At 39.7% G+C, this 26,682-nt stretch overlaps 1 protein-coding gene across 1 annotated transcript; it reads right to left on the bottom strand.

The window, feature by feature from the left end:
• On the bottom strand, positions 1–26,642 carry LOC139708828 (coatomer subunit beta'-like). Its single transcript, XM_071620785.1, has 23 exons — positions 26,565–26,642; positions 22,836–22,856; positions 22,312–22,428; positions 21,597–21,683; positions 21,046–21,172; positions 20,028–20,176; positions 19,047–19,193; positions 18,230–18,329; positions 17,685–17,827; positions 17,176–17,275; positions 14,758–14,857; positions 14,072–14,182; positions 12,251–12,339; positions 11,362–11,468; positions 10,562–10,705; positions 9,901–10,031; positions 9,101–9,308; positions 7,631–7,741; positions 4,910–5,124; positions 2,870–2,962; positions 1,954–2,131; positions 1,026–1,091; positions 1–321 (listed from the first exon to the last, which is right to left on the bottom strand). The coding sequence occupies exons 1-23, from the start codon at positions 26,565–26,567 to the stop codon at positions 121–123; spliced, it is 2,748 nt and encodes a 915-aa protein (XP_071476886.1). The 5' UTR covers positions 26,568–26,642; the 3' UTR covers positions 1–120.
• Positions 26,643–26,682: the final 40 nt, after the last annotated feature.

Here is a 26,682-nt window from a genome sequence, read left to right as displayed (position 1 = left end):
GACAGATTGACCTCAGCTTACAAAGGACTAGAAACATTGGCCCTGCTTACTACCAAACATCACAACCCTTGGAGAGAATTCGTCCCACCACTCCCACTTTCATCATCTCTGGACATCGCCCTAATCCTCTAACAAGTCCTCGTCAAGATTCACCTCCGAGGTATCCACGTTGTCGTCGATGTCCAGATTGTCAAAGTCGAAGTCCAGGTCATCGGTGTCTGCCCTGGGCCGCTCTGCAGGTGGTTTGGCAGACGCTGTGTCTGGCTCTTGGGCAGGTGTCTCGGCTGGAGTCTCGGCGGGAGCTGGCGATGGCTCCTGGTCCTGAGAATCCATCCAAAGAAAAACAAAAATACATTTTAAACTCTTTATGTGCCACGTTCGCACGCCTGACTCAGTCGACATGCATTTAATGGTCATTTGAAAGAAAAATTATCATGGATTAGTCATACAATTTACATCAAAGAAAAGATTGGCATTTTCTCTACAACTTTGTTCACTACAGGTTGAGAGTTACACAAATCTATTACATTATATGGATTTGAAAAGCAGAATGTTTTCTCAAAGCAGGACTACATTGCTGTCTCAGAATAATGTGGTATACAGGGGGTTTACACCATGGCACATAAAGAGTTAACCACCTGAGTAGAGCCACATGAGTACTTAACTGGAAAAAGGTCAATAGTGCATTTGGGGCTTTGGTGCTTCAACAATCAATTAAAAGGAAATGTCTTCAAAATCTCTGAAGAATCAATGGTTGGATGATACCATGTATAACTTTTTACCATCTCTTTTTCTTTTCTGTAGCAACTTAAATTTGTACATCTATGCATCTATGCAGGTTTCTAGTTTTGTATTTCTATCCTACCATATTTTACATCAATTTCAATTATGTAATTAGTGTATTGTATATTCACATGTGTTTTTAATTCACAGACTGGTCGAAAAGCAGCCATTGGCTGAGCCCAGTACTGTGATGACATGAAATGAAATGAACGAAAAAGAGAAAATGAAATGAAAAATCTTACCGGTGAGAAAGCCCCTTGAGACATGGCTTGTTGCATCTCAGCCATGACATCACGCTCACTGGAACTCTGTGTATAGAAAATAGTTGCATGAGTGACATTTCTCATTTCCTAAAAGGTTTATACTTTTTACACCTCAAAGGTGAATAACTGAATATTTCACAGAGCAAATAATGTAATTTGATAAAGGTAATTATAATTCTCATATTCTACTTCATTTACAAGAACAAACTTTTACCTATTAGTTGTGCATTGAAGCATTTATCATATTTAAAAGAAGTAACAAATATCATTTTTACTGCTGAAGTCATGGCCTCATATTGTTACAATGTAGACAAATGTTTCCTTTAAAGTCTGACCAGTGCTTGGTTCCATCATGCTTTTCTTTATCCCAACTGTCTAAATTATTACCTCTGCCAAAGGAGGAGGTTATGTTTTCGTTGGCGATGGTTTGTGTGTTAGTTCGTTTGTTTGTTTGTCCGTGTGCAAAATAACTCAAACGGATTTGAACTAATTGCAACTGATTGACAAATTGCCCTGCATCGACGTAAATAAGCACTGAATTGATCAGTGTTTTTTAGTAGTAGCCATGATAAAAAATTCATGGGCGTACATATTCGAGCAGGATTCGAACCTACGACCTCCTGATCACCGGACAGGCGTCATCTCCACTAGACCACCGAGCTTTCGCCCGACAGCTAGTGTTGGTTCTAATCCTCATAGCATACAGGACTTCCAGACAATTTCGCATTTGGATAAATTCGCGATCAAGGAAAGAAAATATGGTACATGTCACATTCATAGTAGAATAAGAGTTAATATTATCACGTGTTTATAAATTCGTGAATATCACCGGACATGCAAAATCTGCAAAAATATTTAACCATGAAAAATATATGGTGTATACAGTAATCCTAAACCCTGTACTCACCGGGACTGAGGGATACTTGTTGGCTGGAATGGAGGGCTGTCTTCCCTTGAGGAAACTCTCAGCTTGGCTAGCCTCCTTGAGGCCACTGAACAGGTTCTCATACTGGGTGGGGTCTGCCAGGGCTTCGGCTGCCTTTTGGTTCACCTTACCCAAACTCTCCTTCCATCCCTGGACCACGCTGTGAGGATCAGAACACAATCCCAGCCATCACTCATTAATAACACACCAACAATTGTCTAAACATTCACGACATACTCTCGTCAAAAGGTTGGAGACCTCTTACCATTCTATAAAAACCAGTTTGACCTTCATACCAGGGTGTTGATCGAGTATAGTTATCCATGTAACACAGAAATATTGCAAATTGATTTTTCTATGCAACAGACACATGTAAAAACAGTAGTAAATGGCATTAACACATCATTATGCCCACACCCCTAACACCCTTGTAGCTGATCACCCGCTTTATCCTCTGTAAATAATAGTAATAATAATGTGAACTGATTTCTCTACCAGACAGAGGAATAGAATGTACAAGCAGCTCAAAGACAGAAACAGGTGATAACTGAAGAAGAAAAATACTACAGGATACCCCTGAAACCATGACCCTCTGTGTATAATGTCATACAATGTTTGCATTATATTTGCAACACAGCAGAGCTAAAGTGCTCATAGCAAGAGTACTACACTATATCTATAATTCACTGATGTCAAACTAAATGCATCTTGGACACTGCTCTCAGTCTACAATACATCCATGTATGCAACAATGTTAAATACTTTAAAATGTGATTCTTGCCCGAAGGAGCTGCACTTCTTGAAGGTCATAAAAAGGAAGATCACTGGGACCCATCTATGTTTTACAAGTCAGTGGTTGATTGGGGTTACTTAGGATGAACTCTATGCTCCCACTTACTCTGATATCTTGCTTGGTAGGTAGGTCCTTGCAAAGAAGGCAGCCTCTGGGAATCGGCCTGACCGACACAACAGGTCAAGACACTTTTCACTCCTATATATTGGCAGAAAAAACAAAACAAAAAGAAGCACGGTGTGATCAACACTGAAGTGTATGACATAAAAGACATCTCACAACATATTCTTCACTGCTGAACTGCAAGGTATTTACATTGTAATTTATAATCACCACACCAATGGCCACCTCGTAAATGTGAAGTATTGAAAATTGACAATGAATCTAATTCAACTTTTGAGGCACAGGGCAGGTACTTAGTCAAAGCTAATCAAACAGAGCCTTGACAGCATACAACCCTCACTAATTTGTTAAACTCAATTCAAAATCATGAGACTTCTGACATCCAAAGATACAGCATAAAACAATCATACGATCACTTTGATGTCTTAACAAATCTGTTGAAGCACTGAATTTGATTGTATGATAAACACAAGGTATGGTGTGAAATGAAATGACAACACAAGGTCACTGAGATCAAAAGTGTGATGACCCAACAGATGCTTAGTTTTCTGACATTAGACCTCTGTAGTAAATATCCAGCAACTTCTGTGCTGTGATTTGATACATGATAGATCAGCCCTTTGTGCTATTTCAGTGCTGATTGGCACAGAAAAACCAACAGCATTGTACACACTGTCCAAAGTCCCTGACACAGAAAGGGTTAAAGACTCTGTTGTGTGTGGATTAATGGAGTGGGAAGGCTTGCCGTGTTTGGATATATTTGAGAATCCCTGTAATGAACTGTGTACAACTTTATCACTGATCTCTAGGTAAGTACACACACAAATGCAGAATCTCGACTGGAGTCGACTGTTTCCACTGAGCATAAGCTTTGATTCACAAATTCGCCGACCAGTGCTATTCTTGGTTTGCATAATGTACCCTGGTGGGCTGCAAATGAATTGGGCTACCCATGAATCTCTATGCTACCAGGAGGTGTTTCATAAAGCTGTTCTTAAAGGTACGAACGACTTAAAGGGGAAGGCTAGTAACTGATCAGTGGGAATCAGTGGAAATGCTGGGAGATGATTGTTCCAATCCTTATGGGATTCATTCAAGAGTTCATTGTATATCTATTGTTGTGTGAAAATGATTTGCTTCAGAACGGTCTCATATTCAAGTAATGTGCAGATTAATGCTCCGTCACTGACCAGGGACGCTAACCTGGAAGCATTAAACTGCACATTACTTGAATATGAGACCATTCTGAAGCAAATCATTTTCACACAACAATAGATATACAATGAACTCTTGAATGAATCCCATAAGGATTGGAACAATCATCTCCCAGCATTTCCACTGATTCCCACTGACCAGTTACTAGCCTTCCCCTTTAAGAATGACTGGTGTTCAGTTCTGATGTGCTATACTTATCGGAATTTCAATAATTAAGCCCCCCCCCCCCCCCCCCGATCTTTAAAAGAAAAAGCTCAACAGACATCCACATGACCCAGCGTCTACCGGAACCGGGTGCCCCCTGTTTTTGAAGCAATAGGAATTTGAGTAATCTCGGAAGCAACAGGTTAAAGGTGCATGGTCCCGGTGTTTCAGTCAAATGTGTACGCGGGCGCACGGCGCAAGTTTCCTATAGAGACCTACGCTATCGACTTCTCTTTGGCGCTTACGCTTTGGCCCACTTTCCAGAGTCCGAGGAAGTCCGATTCACTGTAGTCAGTGGTCCGATCATAGTTCGGCTCATGATTCCGCTGAGGGGGATGGCAGCTTTAGCAAACTTCTTTGTGATGTCATAACAACAAGCACATATTCACGCATCCTGGCATTACTACAGACTGCGCGATGCGAAAAGAAGACAACGAAGGCAACGTTACTTAGCAACACCTACGCACTTTACTTTTGATGACAGCTCAACTTCGGTAATCTTCGTATCAATGCTAACGGTGATCGGCAGTTTTATCAACAGCGCCATCTACACTACCGGGACTATGCCCCTTTAAGAGAAGACTGTGTGAAGTGACCACTTACTCTCCCCTGATGAAGTAGCCAACGAAGGCCACGTTGTTCTTGTCACTCTCTGCTGCCGTGGAGGCCAGCTTGTCAATCATAGTCGTGTTGCCAGAGCAACTAGCCAGCAGAAGGAGCCCTCCGTAGTCCTGGGCCTTGTGTAGACATTCCTGGGCCAGATCAAACTCACACTTTGATGTGGCAAGCTCTGCAAGCTGCTTCCATTTCTGTTCAGACTGGTAGGGAAGGGGATGAACATCACCTTAGCGACTAATTTTTCTCAATTCATTAAACTTGACATCTACATTGCAAACTGTCTCTTTGTTTGATTGTGTGTCTGTATCAGGCTGTCAAATGTTAATGATGAGCTGTAATTAAGTAACTTTAGTTACTTTTTAGAAAAGTTTTTAGAAAAGGGATTGTGCCTTCAGTTGTGCTGCTCCAAAACTTTGGAAAAAATTACCTGAGAAAATGAGGAAGGCCCTATCACTTGCTGTCTTCAAATCTTTGTTGAAGACTTACCTTTTTTCAGAAGCTTTTGATTAATTTGTTACCTATTTTTTGTGTGTCCAATAAGTAACAATGTCAGGAGCTCTTTTACATCACAGCGCAGTAGAGTATATTTACATAGTAGCTGCGCTATACAAATTTGTCTAACTATTATTATTATTACCTCCGCCAAGGGAGGAGGTTATGTTTTCGTTACTGTTGGTTTGTGTGTTTGTTCGTTAATTAGTTAGTTAGTTAGTTAGTTTGTCCGTGTGCAAAATAACTCAATAAGTAGTTAAAGGGACGCAGTCCTCACGAAATTTAAAAAAATATGTTGTTGTTGATACCTCCAATGAACTACTTTCATCAAAAACAAACTTTCAAATCACCAAATAAGCTCATACATTTCGGTTAAAAAAGTGTGACTCTGCAAATGAGCAAGTCTTGGCGGAGAGTCATACGTCATCGATGCACAACTCTTTCCAGCGGTGTTCTGCTCGTCATCCCTAGTTATTTATAAATACATGTTTACTATCTATTTTTATATTAATTGTATATATAAATAAGCTTGAAATATTTTGTTTGAAATAATAAAACCACATATTGTCACATTTTATGAAAAAAATCAGATATGATCATTTTGAACACTTAAATTGGTTTTCTAAGGCACGGCTGTCAACTTGAGAGTAGGGCATCAATGACGTTGCACCTTTTGGCAGGCTCTTACACGATCGCTTGCAGGAATTATTTTTTAAAAATCGCGTACGGAGACAATTTTTGATGTCCACGCGTATAAATTGGTGAAAGGTTATATTTTTTACTCTTCTTAATTATCAGTACAGTGAAAATCTCAGGACTGCTTCCCTTTAATGGATTGGGATGAAACTTGCAGAAAAGGTTGAGAATGACACAAGTAACAAACGATTAACTTTTGGTAGTGATCCGAGAATTTGGGGGAATTTATGAAGGATTTTTGATATTTTGGCAGGTAGGGTCAATGAACTTGGGAGTTAAGGCTGCGCGTATTTGAGGCTTGCATGCGCGCACTAAAGTACGTGCTCTAATTTCTGCTAGGGCGAAGCGCGCCATGCAGCTGAAGGTTTATGACGTAACAAAGACTTCTATATTGGGAAATCCATCTGACGACTTTCAGCACACAATGCTATAAGTATGTGTGGGTGGAAATCACTAATATCTCTATGGAAGAATAAGATCAGTGGCGGAAATGAGCTGCATGCTTGGCGGAGGTATGCGCTCTCAGAGTGCTTTTCTAGTTATTAACTGTCATTTGAAAACAAACAAAACAAATCTTAAACACACACACACAAGTTGATATGCATCAATTTTCCATGCCCTCTGCTGTGATTCATATCAAATATTAGTAGCTAAAAATGATAATATCAATAATATATCAATTCATTAAGAGCAGAACATACGGACATATATTCTTCTGCTCTGCAAGAGCTCCTGTAACCTCAGACTAGTGAACAGTTAGAGATGATTTTTACGTCTTTATTGAATGATGCTCCAGTTGGGGATTTCTTGATTTCTAATGGAAAGTTATTCCACAGTTTGGGAGCTGCACAAGCAAACAAGCAATCTCCTAATGTTAGTTTTGTTTTACATGTTGGGATTTGTAGAAGTAGTATCTTTAGAAATGCACTGAGTGTGTTTGCAAGGTTTGAGTAATGATAGTTCTGTAACATAACTAGGGGCTTGATCAGTGAGTGCCTTGTATTTAATTAGCAAATCATTTCAGACAACTGTACAAATTTAACCAACAGAAGGTAAATAAACACTTGTGATTGGTGGATGTCTATGACATGATGGTATGTGATATCTTCTTGTCAAAACGGTGATCACATCTACAACTTGCCCACTGACAAATACACAGACAGACTAAAATACTTGTGCTGGTGGTGGGATGCACATTAGTGCTCTTGATATTCAAGTCTTCATATACCTACACAGACGCTGCTATGGCATAGTAATTGCTACCTTGTAAAATGTGAATGAAGGTTGGAGATAACTACAGTCAAACCTGTCTACAGCAGCCACCCAAGGGAGATGAAAAAGAAAGAAATAGGCCATTAAAGACAGGTGGCCTCTGTAGACAGGGTCTTTAACATGGCTTTTCTTTCAGTGGGAACTTTTTTAGTGGCCGAATACCGCAACTGGCCGCTATAGACAGGTGGCCACTATGGCAGGTTTGACTGTACATTTATGGAAGGTCCACAAGGGATAGTCTCTCACCTCAGACTCCATGGCTAGGGTGTAAGCTGTCTTCAGCTCTCCAAGCTGAAGGGCCAACTCAAACCTGTGCTCTGGATCACATGACACAGCTAGAGCTTGGGATTTGAAACCCTACGAGAGCAAAAAGAACAAGAAAAAACAAACCAAACTGGAGTCAATATTCAAATCAATCCTATTCATATTTCATTAAAAATATACAAAGATATGTGCATTCAACACTAGACATACCACACACTGACAAAACATGAGTAGTGCCAAGAAGTGTTACTGCCAAACAGTAGAACAAAACAGAACAGAACAGATCCAAAGGAATCCATGACTGCATATAGCCCTGTACAAGTTCGTTTCTATGACAGACGGTGCGCATCATAAAACCAACACAAAGTTGCATGCCAAGATTCTATGTGAGGACTCAAAATAGGAGTCAATCTTTATATTCATCTTTATATTTTCTATAAAAAAAACCCTTCTTCTACATAATTCAAATTTGGAATCATGAAACAAAAGGAAAGTTTTTTTCAGGTTTACTAGAACACTTAAAAAAAAGAATGGTCTAATATTTTAGGTGTGTCTGAGAGGCCCCTTTTCATTTCCTAAAAACCTTTTACACACTCCTCACTTTCAACTCTGATAACTTTGAAAAAGACAATGCTACACTGCTTTGAAAGTTAGTAAGTCACAAATAGAATGTGCTAATTGAGTGTGATAAATCAGCTTAATCTGATAATCCCTTCATTGTGGTTTCTATAGAGCTTTACATCCTGTTTTTTTTGTTCCTTTCATTGCATTGAGCACAGCTTGGTGAGATTACGTGCTTGAATAGACCCTGTACTTCAAAGCCTCTATTCTCAGTTAACCCTTTGCCAGGTTGTGTGCTTTCTTTCCATTATTTAGATAGGTTAGGAAAGTCCATTTGTATTGAGGCATACTTCACTTTAAAGCTTAGAGTCTACTCTTTTTTAATCAGACCTTAACTAAATATCACTGCATTCAGACAATTCCCTGCTTCGTGGGGAATGTCCCGTTTGCCAGGACTTTCCCCAGCAATCCCATCGTGTGAATGCTTGGTGGGACATTCCCCGCTCCCCTGACAAGCTTGTCGAGTCTGGCAACAAAATTCTGGCCGGGGACTGACCTTGATCTCTCGCGCAGCTGTTTTCCTCGTACGTGTGCATGCTCAAAATGTGGAGGCGAAGAACTATTATTTGCAATCGCGCGCCCTACAGCGCCACATACGGTGACTTTACACACAGCTACAACCACCAGCTGTGATTTTGTCCCCCTTTCAGCAGGGGATTTCAACGCAAGTGTGGAGGGTCGACTGTAAAAAAGATACAATCTCTCCAAACTGCCCCCGCAATGCAGGGGATTGTCTGAACGCAGGGAATGTCTGGTAACTTTTTTGTGGTTCTAAGATGCAAGGTCATATGACCCCACTCAAGTTCACTCAGGCTTTGGTTGACGACAGACCTGTTTCTCCAGGAAGTGAGCTACCCTAGTCCGGTGCTCCCTCGGCACCGTGGGAAGGACCTTGTCCGCCGTGGTGAAATCTCTCCTCATGACGGCCGTCTGGTACTCTAGGACTGAGAGGAGCAGGGAGAAACTGACCACATTCAGCTCCTTGTCACCCAGGTAGAGACGGTCATCCTTCGCTATGTAGCCAAGTAGGTACATCGTCCTGGGGATAGGTGGTGAGATAAGGACTATGCATGGTAACACAACTGTGTGCTACATGCTCCTTTTAAAGACATTATGCATGGTAATCTAAAGCCAGCCTGACATAGCACTAACTGATAAAGGCACAGTCTTATTCCCACTGTAAAAGATTACATAAAGGAGCATATGCAGTAGGGAATTCATTCTTTGATTTTACTGACACTCAATGAGAGTTTGTAGTATTTGTTTTATAACTTTGTATGAGCTTCCACCATTTGTCCCATCGTGTTATTGCTTATATGTAATATCCATTTCTTATGAAATCACCTTTTTATGTCAAGTGAAACACAAACATTGCTACATGAGACATTCTCATATATTGTATGTGTCTCAAACCTCACACAAGGAATGTACGAACAGGGTCCCATTTCACAAAAGATGCCAGGATAACACTTGCTGGAATAGCAACGTCCCCTAGCAACATCCAATCAGGAAGCAGAATTCTTGTCATTACAATGACACTTGCCATTTCAGTAAGGGTTACTATCATGGCAACTTTTTTAATGAGATGGGGCCCATATCTTGAAGATGATTTGCTACTTGGTGTCTGGTACCTGTCAAGATGAGAAATGGTGACAATCTCTCCGCCCACGTAGTAGTTGAGACGGTTGACTGAGTTGGTGTAAATGAAGCAGTCTCCAACCCAGCATCCTGTCTTCACTATCTCCTCGATCTCACCAACAACCTGTTCATAAGGAGAAAAGCAAGGTTTCAATCTAAGCTGCAGGGAACCTACCTCCTCATTAAAATGTGTACATCCATGGCCTGTGGAAAAATTTTTACCTGAGAAAAACTCTAGTTAAGAACTGCAAACTCAGGTCAGTATGTATCTCCTACTGACTAAAACACAAGAAAAAACTCTGCTAAAAATAACCCGAGTTTTCCCAGGTAAAAAGCTTTATGCAATAGGTCCTGGGTTTACACACCAGTCATGAAGTGCCACCATATGCTTCATTTATTCTCTCATGAGAGTAGTCAAGTAGTGGTTAAATTGATGAAACAAGGAAAACTAAAATCATGATACCAAACGGAAGTTCCGACAATGTTTTTCTCCCAGGCATGCAGGTTTCTAGTCTTCTACGGAGCTAACACCATTTTTCCTTCCTGAACAAGGCCAAAAGAACTAACACCTTTTTCCGTCACTGTAATCTGCACTGCACTTGCAGGTCACAACTGATGCAAAATTTGAAAGAAGAAAATATAATGATTGCTGACCTCGAAGGCATCCTCAATCCCATCCTCTGTGACACCCTCATTGGTCTCCTGTGCCTTGACAACCGCATCAGGGCTGTATTTCAGGATGAAGAATGACTCGTCTGTTGCTATGCACAGAAGATCGCCATTCTCTGACCAGAATAACTGCGGGGAAGAAAGTCCAAGAAGTGACATCATTTTAACAAGACATACTCATTTAAAGGAGAACATCAGACATGCACTTTGCTCTAAATCCACCAGGAACAAACATCTCAAGAATATCTTTTCTGTAGTGACAGGAATACTAGATAGATATTCCTGTCTACATTATCATGGTCGATTAACTGGAGATGAAATATTATTTATGCAAACATGTGCATTTTGATACTTAGATGCTACACTTTAATTCAACAGTCTCATATCCCTAGGTTGAATTTTCTTCCTGGAAAAAAAGAAAGGAGAATACGGTAGTTGGTTGGTATGCAAATCTTTGTCAAGATAGCCTCTATTACCGTCACATTTAAAATCACCACCACTATCATCATCATCATCATCATCATCACCACCACCACCACCATCATCATCATCATCATCACCACCACCACCATCATCACTATCACCATTATCACCACCACCATCATCATCATCATCATCATCACCACCACCACCATCATCATTATCATCATCATCACCACTATCACCATCATCATCAGATCAGCAACATCATCATCATCATTAATAACACTACCACTAACACCACCATTCTCCTCCTCCTCCTCCTCCGCTTCAAGAACCCCCAAAATTCCTCCCAGTAGTCTTACATGTCTGGGTGTAATTTCTATTCTCCGGATGAGTTCTGTTGAGTCCCAGTCGTAGAAAGCCAGCCCAGTGCTGGACCTCACTCCAAGAAGGTAGCCTCCAAAGATTCCTGCACAGACAGAATCCAATGAATCAAAGATATTTTACACCATCTTTCTTCTGGGACGCATCTAAATTTGGCTGGATGATTTCAATTACTAGTACATTTTTTCAACTGACTAACTCAGCAAACAAACTTCACTGCAAGATTCTCATATAAAAAATAAAGTTTGTACATCTGAGTCTATTGTCATTTGCTAATTCAAAATCAAATATGGAAACCTTTCCAGATTGATCCCTAATCAAAATTTAGAGCAGAAGCCATCTTGAATTACTGACAACTAAGGACAATAATCCATTTTCATCCAAATGATCCATGGCCATTTTACATCAGCAAATAAAATGAAAAACCCACGCTGAGTATCATTTGATCGTATAACTACTGTAAAACATGATATATTCGCGGCATGAATTTTTCGCGAATTGGAGCTGACAGCCTTTTTTGCGGCATGAAATTTTCGCGAACTGCCACTGGCATTCAATGCATATAGTGTAGACAAGAACTTTCGCGTGCATTTTAATTTCGCGAATCTTGGCGCTCGCGAAATTCGCGAAATTTAAATGCACGCGAAAATTCCTCGTTTTACAGTATTTCATCATTGGCTTCACAGTCCCAACATTTGTACAGAAGAGTGCTTGTCACATGACCATACATGGGACCAGTAAATATTTAATGTTGGTCTTGAAGCACTTGCTCAAAAATAGTCCACATAACTCTCACAAAATCATGAGATTTAAAAGCTACACCTGATTACAGGTTTATCAAGAAAAGCAAATGTGGTCTATCCTTACCCTCAGCCCCAAAATCTGGTTTGAATGATTTCTTATCCTTGAAGTTCTTGAAGAGTTTGATTGACGTGTTGCTTTCCCTGATGGCATACCTGTACACAGAGCACGGCAGGAAAGGATGGATACAAACAATTACAAGAGAATATAATATTACTAGTACACACCTTTGTAAAGGTTTGTAGCTGTGTGTCAGTGGACAAGTACAAGTATGTATGTGCAGGATTTTGTACAGTGGACTCCTGTTATAGGGTAATTCCATGAAGTTGGGGCACAAAGTGTTACATTTTAGCATAACTCAATACTAATTATGCTATACATATATTGTTTATAGGCTTTACATTTGTATTGAGACCATACATTTTCCTGGAAATTTTGTGCCATTCAGACTCAATTTTGATGAAGTTATTTAAAAAAAATGTAACGGTGTCCTGTAGCATCGTGACGTGTCCATGTAGCATCGTGATAGTTAAAATCTGGTCCTAAAGGACAAATTAATACAATTAGCTTGACCAAAATTTGATATGATATGCATAATTACTCGATTAGTCAGATAGCTAAATATCTTTACTCTCCTTTCCACAGTCTTACTTTTACAAGAAAATTACAAAATTTGTCACTATGCTACGCGGTGTCCACCAAATGTAACAAAAAAGGACACCGCGTAGCATCGTGATACATTTTGTAATTTTCTTTTAAAATTAAAACTGTGTACAGGAAATTTGAGATATTTAGCTATCTGACTAATCTAGTAAATATGCATATTGCATCAAATTTTGGTGAAGCTAATTGCCATAATTTGTCTCTTAAGACCAAATTTTAAAATATCACGATGCTACATGGACACGTCACGGTGCTACAGGACACCGTTACATATTGTTTAATAACTTCATCAAAATTGAGTATGAATGGCACAAAGTTTCCAAGAAAATGTGTGGCCTCAATGCAAATGTAAAGCCTACAAACAATAAATGTATAGCATAATTAATATTGAGTTATGCTGAAATGTATTTTTCAAATATCACGATGCTACATGGACACTGTCCCAACTTCATGGAATTACCCTATAACAAAGTCCTCAGGACTGGCAGTTTTCTTTCATTAGATCAAAATTTCATTAGAACCAAACAAATAACCAATAAAAATACATAGAGTGTATAATGTTGCGGTCTGAATTTTATTTTCGTTGTAAGCAGAATTTTGTTATAACTGTGTTTGTTTTAACGGGAGTGCACTGTACATACTACTGTTAGTGATTCACGAAATAGGTATAGTACGACCTTGTGCACCTTTCCATGCAGAGGCATCAAAACAAATGTGAATAGCATCTGTATGAGGTGCTCAAGATAAGATGCAATCTTCTATCCCATTATGATTACATGCAATGAACCACTATGATAAACAGAATCTTTGGGAAGTTCCTTCTTGGCTTTTACAGAGAATCAGATCTTCCTTACATGTGAGACACCTAGTGGCATCCACTCTCATGGTTTAGAGAATGAACTGCCTGCTACTACTTGCATCATTGTCGTAAGATTCATGACTTCATTGTGTCAGAGTGGCATCTTTGCTGCCACTCACATTATATGAATTCAACAAAAACACACACAAAAAGCTTAATCGCTATTTCCCTGTTATTACAGTTGTTTCAAACATGTATCCCACAATTAATTAAGAAGTGTGATGATGGAAAACATTTTTTTTTACATCAATATAGCTTTCACACAACATCAAAACAAAATACACAGTGGAATGATTCTGAAAAAGGAGGCCACTCACTATCCATGCTTCAACATAAGGAAAATTTAATCATGAGATAAGACTTACTCAGAGGAGTCATGTGACCAGACAAACTCCAGGGCCGAGCCGTAGCTCTTGTTCCTAAGGGCCATGGCTGTATAGATGATGTACTCTCCGTCTCCACAAACTACCACAAACCTGAGAAAGAGGGAGACATTCAAACACTTGTTCTTATACTAGGATGCTGCTACCCATATATCATACTTGAGTAACAATGTACACAATGTACGCCTCAGCAACTTACAGCTGCTAAGCATTATGAAACACTCTTAGAGCTGAATGGTTGTTGTATGGTTGTCACTTTTGCGAGTGACAATTTTTTATACTTTCACACGGATGAAAATGTGAAAAAGAGAAAGAAAAATTAATATAAGAAAAACAGTCTCTCTGTCTTATCTGAAAGAAATTGATAAAATATCCAACAAGCTGCCTGTCTTTGTGATGTGACCTATCAGAGAGACTAAAGAAAACTACAAGAACCAGTAAAAAACAAACAAAAAAACACACACACAAAAAAGAAAACATGCATCTTTCTTGGATAGAGATATGCCAATTTCACTTTATCATTGAGACCTGATTGTGGAGATCACTCACATCTACACAAAGAAACATTTAATAGTAATATCTAAAAAAAATAATGCTAAGTATGCCACCAAAAACAGCAGGAAGAGGTCAATTTACTTCTGTGATGTAAGCAAAGAGTGGACACTTACCTCCCATTGGGGTTATGAGACAGAGTCTGAGGGTAGACGTCACAGCTTCCCATGTCTTTGATGCCAATTGGCAGCCTTTCTCCATCTTTGATCTCATGATCTGATTGGTGGAAACAAAATAAAATGCTCAAATTTGATGAGAATGTCCCACCTTGTTCCGCTCTATCAACCAACCAAACAGTTTCCCATTAGCATTTTTGATGGTAGTGATGCTTCTTTCTTTCAGTTATTACTCCCTGGCTCTAGTGGTACCACACTCATACCAGTGGTACCACCCTGACTCTAGTGGTATCACTATAGTCTGGTGGTACCACCCCTCCCCTGACTCCAATGGTACCACCCTGACTCTAGTGGTATCACTATAGTCTGGTGGTACCACCCCTCCCCTGACTCCAATGGTACCACCCTGACTCTAGTGGTATCACTATAGTCTGGTGGTACCACCCCTCCCCTGACTCCAATGGTACCACCCTGACTCTAGTGGTATCACTATAGTCTGGTGGTACCACCCCTCCCCTGACTCCAATGGTACCACCCTGACTCTAGTGGTATCACTATAGTCTGGTGGTACCATCCCTCCCCTGACTCCAATGGTACCACCCTGACTCTAGTGGTATCACTATAGTCTGGTGGTACCACCCCTCCCCTGACTCCAATGGTACCACCCTGACTCTAGTGGTATCACTATAGTCTGGTGGTACCACCCCTCCCCTGACTCCAATGGTACCACCCTGACTCTAGTGGTATCACTATAGTCTGGTGGTACCATCCCTCCCCTGACTCCAATGGTACCACCCTGACTCTAGTGGTATCACTATAGTCTGGTGGTACCATCCCTCCCCTGACTCCAATGGTACCACCCTGACTCTAGTGGTATCACTATAGTCTGGTGGTACCACCCCTCCCCTGACTCCAATGGTACCACCCTGACTCTAGTGGTATCACTATAGTCTGGTGGTACCACCCCTCCCCTGACTCCAATGGTACCACCTTGACTCTAGTGGTACAGTAAACTCCTGTTATAATGAAGTCCTCAGGACCGTCAGTTTCCTTTCGCTATATCAAAATTTCATTATAACCAAACAAATAAACAATAAACATATATAGAGTGGATAATGTTGGGCCTGAATATTTACTTTGTTGTAACCGGAATTTCATTTTTAACAGTGTTCGTTTGAAGGAAGTGCACTGTACTACTCGAGTCCCGGTATCACCCTGACTCTATTGGTACCACTCTCAATCCAGCAACTGAATCTTTTCTCTAATGATGCATCCAGTCCTTAGTATTTTGACATCAATTTTGTATCCTGCTTCTACTACTTGTCTCTGTCTTCAGTGACCGCAACTGATTTCCAGTAATGCCTTAACCCTAACTAGGCCGGGCTATTTAGGTAGATGATAGAGCCGGGGGGGCCTCCCAGGCCCCCCCTCCGGATCTCGGCCGTCGACCGCGTGATCGCGACGAAAATTGGCACACGCATTGCCTATGATGTAATCTAAAGTACCATGAAGTTAATTTTTTCAAAAATTATCATTTACACTAAATTATGCTAATTTATGCGTAATGATGCATGAAATCAGACAATTTGGTATAAATCACTAAATAAAGCTCAAAACAGGAAAATTTTTGGTGTAAATATTCTTTTTAGTGTCCTTAGCAAATGTAAGAGAAAAAAATTGCACAATCAGAAAAAATTTCCTAAGTATTTTATTGTTTTTTGAATTTCTTATGTATTTCGTTGTTTTTTCGCCTTCATGGTTTTCATTGTTTTTTCGATGAAATTTGTCCGTGACATTGTTCCGAACAAGAAAATGCGTTATTTAATCGATTTTAATCAGTAAAACCCCAATATAATCATGCTTTTATGAAATTTGCCTGTAAACACAGTTTGCATTGAAATTGTACACAAATTCACGTTTTTGAGCAATTTTTGGTCTGACATGCACGTTCATATTTATGCGCAACTTCGGAACCACGCACCCGGGCATCGCAAATTTGGTGTCAAAAGATGCGGGAGACTCGAAAGAAAAAAAGTCATGAAACGTCGTGGCGATAGCTTCTCGCGATAGCGATACATCGCGCGAAATGTCGAGGGGGGCCTCGGAGGCCCCCCCCCCCCCGGCCTAGTTAGGGTTAAGTTTGGGTGACCATTGGGAATATTTCATTTGTGTATGTGTTTGTACAACATCACAGTAATTTTTAAGAAAAGTTGTTACAAATCCTGAACACAGCTTTCAAGACAGCAAGAGAAAAGACTCTTAACCCATTGAGGACAGGCTGATTTTGCTACAACACACATTTCCCATAGACACCGGCCCGAGTATACTCGGGACTCGTCCTCAACGGGTTAATTTCATTCTTTGGATAAGAAGTGGATTCTTCCTAACTGAGCAACAACAGAAGACACTGTAGGCTACCTGTGATAGTCTTGAGGTTGGCTTGCTGGATCTCAGAGTGTTTGGCCCACAGAATTTTACCACTGGAGTCCATAGACATGGCTGGTTCTTCTCGGCCAAGCTACAAATGAAACAAATTATCGTATTAAAAACACATACAGCAGCATAAAGTTCACTGGAAAGTAAAACATCACAAATAGAAGTACAGAAAGGGAATGAAGTTTCTGAAGGTTTGCATAAAGGTTGCTTTACACATAATTTGTTCTACTGCTATCAACATGTTCTTGAAAAGGTTTTTGACATTGTTGTCAAAATAGAGACAACAAAGTTAGATCATACATTGAAATGAATTCATATGTGACTTTTGAAGGCAGAAACTGTATATGTGTATCTATTCAGATTTCATTGCTTGTATACATGTACACAGAAGACATCTACATACATTTGCATAACTGTAATACTTCTACGATACTATGATCAATAACGAATCACTACTCGAATCCTAAATTGTTCTCCTCTGGGGTCCATACCTTGATGATAATGCTGCCCTCGTCGTATCCCAGGGCAACATTGTTGGATCCCTTCATGTAGGCTACAGTCCAGACTCTCTCCAGGCCGTAGTTCAGGGTCGTCTCCAGTCTGTAGGTGTTGGCATGCCAGATTCTCACCGTGCCTGCAAATATATTTCCAACATTTCATGCTTCCAGTAAAATGGCATTTTGCAATTTAATACATTTTATGTCAAAGTGCTTTGGTAATACTTTTCCTTTAAATGTGCAGCAAATATGCATGATGAGAATATGACTAAGAATAACTTTGCAGCAAACCAGGAACAACATAATATTACATTTCCCTCTCATCCTCCCTTACCTTTCACAGGATGACATAAAGCAAACTTGCGTACATGGATTACATGGATTCTTGACAGTCTACCCACTTCGATTAATATGTTTTAAAAAAAATATGTTTGCCATGTATCAAACAAGCTACTTGATACTTGGATAAATGTATGGTTTGAAAGAGGAGGCCTACAACTGAAACAACGGATGCTGATTGTGAATGAAGTTAGTCTCACCGTCTTCAGACCCAGTCATGATGATTGGCAGCTCTGGGTGGTAGCTCACACAGGAGATATTCTGGGCATGTCCCTCCAGGGTCTGGACACAAGTCTTGTTCTGCAATGTGACAAAAATGTGCGTAAGTAGTACATGGCTTCATCTTCATCATCATGCTACCAGACATAACATACATAAACATTGAGGTCTTTCTAAATGATGCAAATCTTATCTTTTCTTCTTTCTCTGTGCATGACGGAGATTATACATTCTACTCATAAATCAATCATCAATTACAACAAAGTCAGAAAAAAAGGTGTGTTTATCTTGTAAAAACAGAAATGAATATCTTGCCAATTACGGCATCTTGGTAATCTGAAGCCTGGCTACGACATAAAAAAAAGTACACTAACAAAAAAAATATAATGAACAACTGACTCGACAATTCCAAGGAATGTAAAAACTTCAAAATGAGGAATGTTCATGTGCATTCTAATTTTGTGAATTTTGCGAGCCAAGATTTGCAAACTTGTAAACGAAATGTACACAAAAGTTCTTGTCTACAGTAAATGCATTGAATGCCAGTGGTAACTCATGATAATTTCATGCCGTGACAAAGGTCGTCGGCTCCAATATACATGAAAATTTCATGCTGCGAATATATCTTGCTGTAAAGTACTCAAAGTATCGTCACTTATCACACGTTTGCTTGTTTCTGTCTGAAACCTTATTGTCATTTTCATGGTCAATTGTTGTCACAGAAATAAAGATACACACATAAAACAATCAGATCAGATTAAATCAGATTAAAAAGGATATCTATGGACATCTCCTAACCTGGTAATCCCAGATCTTGACGAGTCTGTCATCTGCTCCAGACACCAGATAAGGCTTGTCACCACCACTGTAGTAATCCACACAGTTCACTCCCTTCTCATGTCCCTCTAGGGTGAAGTTTGGTGTGCTGGATCCCAGCTGCCACACCTAAGACAAGATTTTATCATTCACCCAAGACATTTAATTCCACACTTATGAATATCACTGCCTACAATGTAGAAGCTTCTCTGTAACCTTGTAGTTTGTTAATCATGGATACCTCATAGATCCATGTTATTGGTCAACCTGAATATACTTGCTCCTAAAATTCTTTGAAGCTCCCAAATTTCGGGAAATGATTTTAACTCCCCATTAGGTGGTTGGTGAATTCAGCCTAACATTAATGCTTGTCAACACATTTCTTTCCCCTAACATCTACAGACACACACACAAAAAAACAATCACAAAAACACATACATCTCTTTCTTTACATTGAAAGTATCTGTCTCATTCTAACATTTTTGCATCTCTCAATAAATATACAAAAAAAAGAGTGTGAATATCATGACTGAATCACATCAAAACTACATCTTCCATACTGAGATAAAATTTTGCCCTAAAATACAAGTATCTCCAATGTGAGCGTTACGTCTAATAATGATGCACAAACTCTGAAGATTCCTAAGAAGTAATTTTGATTTTGATTTGATTTGATTTGATACTGCACTCCTTTTCTCCACAAGTTAAAAAGTACCAGTAATACTGGGATCTAACAGTGGATATACGTGAAATAGGTAAATGACTGACTTAAATGCACAACATTGTTTTTCATGATAATACAAAACAGAGACGAGGTGTCATTTTATGCATATCAAAACTTTAAAGAGTTCAACCTACCTGCAATTCAAGAGACATATCAAGCAAACTTTTGTGTCATAGAAGTGCAGAAGACAGAAGACCATTTCTCATAAATAATCATAAACATATTTTAGCCCAGCATACCTTGACTGTCCTGTCGAGGGAGGCACTGGCAAAGGTGTTGTTGTCCTTGGGGTTGAAGATGATCTGCATGACGTAATGGGTGTGGCCCTCAAACACCTGAGTGCACTGCCATTTCCTGTCCCAGTCCCACAGCTTGATTAACATGTCGTCTATATCACACAAACACACAAGGGAATACATTTTCCAGCATAAATTTTCAACCTGCTGCACATTTTACATTGATAAACAAGTCATTTCTGTTGCATGGATGGTGTTTCTTGCATATATCTCTTCCTCTTCTTTTTTTAAATATACAACATTTGCCAGTAGGGCAACTTTAAGCATCACATACAGTTTAATTTCTAATCATGCACTCGGTACTTGAATGGGGTTGTTGTGTTTGTTTTTCCATAAGGAAGGAAGTCCCTAGTAAACAAAACTACTGTAAAAGTGGATATTTTTGTGTGATTAATTTTTCGCGCTTGGCCGGGTAAGACGAATTTCGCGTCTTTTTAATTCCGCGGAATCAAGACATCACGCACAGGAACATATGGCGAGCAAAAATATTTGCGTGCTTTTATTTTCGCGCTAGTTTCTGGTTGCGCGAAATGCGCGAAAATTTCAACACCGCGAAAATTTCCACTTTTACAGTACACTGTACTTTTAATATCATGTACATGTCAGACTTGGAATATGATTTCAATAACAAAGTGCAGTTAAACACAACAGGTTACTGACAAACACCCAGGACATCTGGCAGTTGGGACTGGGAATGAAGATGGGAGAGATTCTTCTCTGGGGAGCTCTAGCGGTCTGAAAATAGTACTTTAAGGTATCAGGAATAAACGTCCTTTAACAGGAGGGGACGATGGAGACAGTGGAGGTAGGGAAACTAAAACAAACAAAACTTTCCTGAAATGACATCTAGAAGAAGGGTGAGAAATTGTACCCGGAAGGAATCCCGATTCATGCATACCAAGTATTTTGCAGTACAAAGAGCTGTCTGCTGTCAGACAGGGTAGGATGGTGAAGGACTTACCACTGCTGGTGAGGATGAAGGGCTGGATGGGGTGGACAGCGATGCTCCTGATGTAGTCTGAATGAGCCTCAAATGAGAACACTCTCTCCAGAGTGTTGTAGTTGAATACTTTCACCTGCATATCATCCTGTTATGCATGGGATTGATTTAGAACCAAATTGTTAAAAACCACAACCACAACAAGTAAGTCACAACATTTGTTATCACTGTTAGTCCTAATACATCTCCTCATATAATAAAGATCTAGGTCCAGGGCCCAGTTTTATCAAAAGATAAAATCAATTTTAAATTTCCGTACCACACAGGCTGCCATAGACTTACAGTTGAAATCAACTGTATAATCAATTTCAACTCTTCTTATAACAGGGCCCAGCCATGCTTTATTGTAAACCAGAATAGTTTCCTATAAATTTAAAAGACAAAAAGTTTGTTTTCTCTTGTGAAACATGAAAAGCATCTGACAAAAGTCTGAGTTGATGTTCATAAAGATGTGGAAAAACTCAACAGTGTTCATGTAAAGAAGCAAACGAAGGAAATGAACAAACACTCACCGATCCTGTGATGACCCAGTTCTTCCTGGCCACAAATCTGGCTGCTCGAACAGGAAGATCACAGACCTCAAAGGACTTGATCAGAGTCTGGATATAATGAAATCAAAGATAAAATTTGTGTATAGTTAAGGAAACAGGAATATGCTCTCAATCCATTCTTTCTTTTAATCAAACAATAATAGTAATTGGTATTCAAAGTGTACAAAAATCAAGCATATGAGTATTCCTCAAATCTAATGTAAGACATCCTATAACACAATCACAATAACTTTTTTGCTTCATGCAGACTGAATTTCTGAAGCATCATATTCTTAAAATAATAATAATAATAATAATAATAATAATAATAATAATAATAATAATAATAATAATAATAATAATAATAATAATAATAGCGCGTACTTCTATAGCGCAACAGTCCATCAAAAAGATGCTCATGGCGCTTTTAGTCTTAAGGTTAGGAAAAGAAAGAAAGAAAGAAAGAAGAAAAAGAAGAAAAGGAATTATAATATATGACATTTTCACTTTTTTGTTTCCTACAAAATATTAAACAGATATGTTTTTAGAGATGTTTTAAATGATTATAAATGGTATAAAGATACATGATGTGCATCTATCAATTAATCTCAAAGACATCTATGTTCTTATTCCTGTGACCAATTCCAGTTTTACAAAATTGCTAGAAGGAGAGAGCGAGAGTGAGAAAATTTCTCACCTGAGACTCATGGTTCCATACATGGACGTTGCCATTGTACAAACTGACCAGCATCCATGGTTCACTAGGATGGAGGTCGACACTCTTCACACGGTCTGACCGTGCCGAGAGTTTCCGCTACAGGAGAAGATAGTTCACAACAATCAATAAACAAAAATGGTCTCAGATAAACTGCTGAATTTCAACAAACACTGAAGGATAATTCAATAGTAGAGTCGTATATATTTCACAGTTATTGTCTAGTAATTGTCAATGGATATGAAAAGTATGAATATGTTTATGCTACATTGTACCAATTGTAGTTTCATTTAGGTGTTTTCGAGGTATAAAGGTTTACGTCACCCTGCTGGATCATCTTAATCAAAATGTAAGACATTATCAATCAAAGTAACAAGACAAAGAGGACATTGTTAGTTGAGGATTCCAAAGAAAGGTGACTGAGTGCAATTCAACACTCATACATTGTATGTACATGCACGGGTTCTGCAAAAATAAAAAGTACCGTATGCTTTGGAAAAACTCACCTTTATATCAAGTCTTAGTGGCTGTGAAAAAAAAAAAAAGAATTGAGAGAGAGAGAGAGAGAGAGAGAAAGAGAGAGAGAGAATAGGTTGATCATATTGATTTACAATAGGAAACACTGTTGCAGTTCTGGAGAACTTTATGTCAAGTTTGTGTTGTAATTTTGATTTTTAAATGCTATCATTCTTCTTTTGCAACCCTGAAAATTAGAGTCCTTTCATAAGGTGATATATTGCAAAGGTAGGCAATTTAGACCTTTCTTTCAGAGTAATGAAATTAGAAACTTCTTTATGACTGAAAGGAAACAATATGATAGATTTTCAGTGAATTTCTTTGGACCCCCCCCCCAAAAAAAAAATCAAACATTGATTAGGAGACACTATTCAAACATGCAAAATTATGTGATGTTTGCAAAAGAGTCAGACAAATAAAATATGAACACATGACATGTAAATCCAAAATACAAATACAATAACATTGAATAAGAATTCAAAACTTGTTTTCTTCTTTGAGTTTAGGGTTATTTTTCTTGTATGCATGACACTGATCTAGTATTTCAAGACTGGAGTATGAATCATAGTAAATGCGAGGAGTTTGTTAACGTAAAACTACAAATGTGTCAGTAGTAGATCTGCATGTATCATAACACGTGACAGTATCACAAAGAGTCTGTAAATTGTGTCACTATCGCGCTATCTCTACGACTCTAGCTCCAATACCTGTGTTAGACCCACATGAAATGTCGCATCTTATTACCATGGCATTATGCACTTGTCAATGTAATGACTCACCCCACTACCCCCGGACATGGGTGCGTCATTTCCTCATTTGGTCCGTCAAATTTGTGACCCAGGTGTGCGTCATTTTACCAGCTACAGCTGTATGTCCGTCAAATTTTTGACCGAGAGGTGCGTCATGGTACGTCACTTGGCTATGGAAAATAACACGCATTATTCTGTACCGAGGGGTGCGTCATGGTATGCACTTGGCTATGGAAAACTGCACGCATTTTTGCACGCTACCAGTACCGGATACACGTACGTACCGCGAGTGAATTTACAAAGTCGCTGTACAGTGAGCGCTTTCCCGCGGCAAGTGAAAATCAAAGTCGGGAAGCGTTTTGGAGTAGGCCTAAGAGGGAAAAATGCTTGCCCGAATCTGGCAAGCAAATGATTTAAAAGCCACCCTTTCTCCTCACATTTTCTTTCCAACAAACTCATGAAATCACGCATACTCAATCTCAAGCCAGACGGACTGTTTAGCCAGGGCTCGACACTAACGGTGGCCCGGTGGCCCGGGGCCACCAAAAATGAAAGTCGGGCCACCAAATTAAAAAAAAGGGCAAATTTGGTGGCCCGCCTCGGGCCACCAAAATTTTTTGAAAAGTATGTCAATAAATTTGTAACTTTTTGCGCCGGAAATTAGCAGTTAAATTTGTTTAAAGGATGGATGAAAAGGACTGAATGCGAACCTGAGAGTGAGTGTTGCAAGTTTGTTGAAGTTTATTAATGAGTAGATATGTCCCAACTTCTAATTCTTACTATCATAAAACTTAAATGTTTGACTCATTTAAAAAAAAAAGGACTTTTAATGTTTTTTATTGTTTTTTTCGGGACACCAAATCTTTCTCTCGGGCCACCAAAAATTTGAAATTTAGGATTTTGGTGGCCCCATCGGGCTACCAAACAAAAAAGTTAGTGTCGAGCCATGGTTTAGCGATATAACGATTTCAACCTCACAGTACTAAATAGTAAAATCAAAGATCGTATACGGAATTCCGTATACGATCTTTGGTATACCGTTGCGTGGTGCGTACTGCGCGTACCTGCAGTATAGTAGCAGGCAAGTCGAGTGTTAGTGGTGCGCGACTCGCTCGCTAACGCTGTGCAATTCGCAAGTGAGCAGCGTGCTCGTTATTCCTCATCGAACCAAGGAGGTACTAGTACCTTCTTGATCGAACGTACATCGTCCATGTGTTGCATTCAACCAAGGAGGTACTAGGCAGTATCTCCTTGATTCAACCGGACTAGAAATGGCCGCGCACATACAGCGCATCTGCAGACAAGTCATGGCCAGGTGACTATGGATTGCATGCACATACATTCGGAATATCATAGCAGCAGAGTGATGTACGGTGAATGATGGTACGGTGCTTACAGGGCCAGGGTAAGGGAAACTTGCCGAAACTTTGACAAATTGTGTTTACGAACCGAAAGAAAATGAAATTGCGTGAATAAAGCGTATGCAAAAATCCTTTCAGTATTTACAGGGTGCGTCAAATGTACCGAGGATGTCCGTCAAGAAAGTGACCGAGGTGTTCGTCAAAAACCCCGTGTTGTCCGTCAAAAAAGTGACTGTGGTGTTCGTCAAAAACCCCGTGTGGTCCGTCAAAAAGTGACTGTGGGGGTGCGTCAAAAACCCTGTGTGGTCAGTCAAAAAATGACCATGACGCACCCATGTCCATGTCCGGGGGTAGTGGGGTGCGTCATTACATTGACAAGTGCATTACAACTCACAAGTTCACCATTCAAAGGCATTTGTCAAGTAAGTACATCTCAGTTTACACAATTGTAAATCAAACTAGGGCCTAGAAAAATACAGAATAGAGCCGCACTACTGTTCCTGGTTTATCATGTTTAAATTTTACGGCTAGCGGCTGTAGAATTTGTAATAAATAACCGTTGCGTTGGTTGTCTAAACACATCAGTTCAGGAAACCCACTCACAAGGGGGGCCCCTCCTTATAAGTAACCCGTCCCCCTTATAAGTAACCCCGTCCCCCTTATAAGTAACCCCCGGGGCACCCCTTATAAGGAGTCTCCACGCTTTTTTGCAATGCAACGCGAAAATGAAAGGACTGCGGCAATTCGCTTGATTATGTCCATAAAGCTTCACAAGTTTCCTAGTTACTCACGAAATTTGAGCAAAATCGGTTTGAGGCATCATATCTAAAATCATGGACTTAAATGCGATGTCAAACGACCCATGCGAATGCTGAAATGCGAGCGATTACTGGCGGAGTGTCGCAGCAGGCGCGGCGGCGCGGCAATGCTTGAGTGCAGACGTGGCGACTGAGTACATGGGTCGTTTGACATCGCATTTAAATCCATGATTTTAGATATGATGCCTCAAACCGATTTTGCTCAAATTTCGTGAGTAACTAGGAAACTTGTGAAGCTTTATGGACATAATCAAGCGAATTGCCGCAGTCCTTTCATTTTCGCGTTGCATTGCAAAAAAGCGTGGAGACTCCTTGTAAGGGGTGCCCCGGGGGTTACTTATAAGGGGGACGGGGTTACTTATAAGGGGGACGGGTTACTTATAAGGAGGGGCCCCCCTTGTGAGTGGGTTTCCCGAACTGACATAGACACTACACATAAAAAAGATCGAATTGACAAATGCACTCTGCACAAATCCTCAAAATAAACCACATAACTCAATTTAATCTGTCTTACAGGGTCTCTTTCTCTGCGATCAACAGAATTATTGAAGCCCACGCCTCAATTACATGTATCGGACTGTGCTGTGTCTATGTTAGCACAGTGAGTGGAGTGCACCGGCAGAGGAACTTCAACATGTTTCTTCGTTCAAGACAGACTGAATCTTAGTGTGATTAATTTCTCTAACATGCACAGTGATTATCAGAATTATACACAACATGTACAAAAACAATGAAAAACTTCATGTGACCGAAATATGTTATGAAAGCAAGAAAATCAGTAACACACTCACCATTTTCGCGTACCGCGGCTTCAGTGGTTTGTCAAACGTGGCAGAAGGAGTTCCACATCATCCTCGCTTACACTCGCTGTGTATTGCATGCCAGCCACACTGCACTGCTGCACAACCA

The sequence above is a fragment of the Diadema antillarum genome, unplaced genomic scaffold, assembly GCF_040938485.1.
Source record: "Diadema antillarum isolate AM-2024a unplaced genomic scaffold, OU_Dant_1.0 seq00001377_RagTag, whole genome shotgun sequence".
Taxonomy (NCBI): domain Eukaryota; kingdom Metazoa; phylum Echinodermata; class Echinoidea; order Diadematoida; family Diadematidae; genus Diadema; species Diadema antillarum.
Note: the sequence above shows the minus strand (reverse complement) of the source record. Positions and strands in the feature narration are given on the sequence as shown.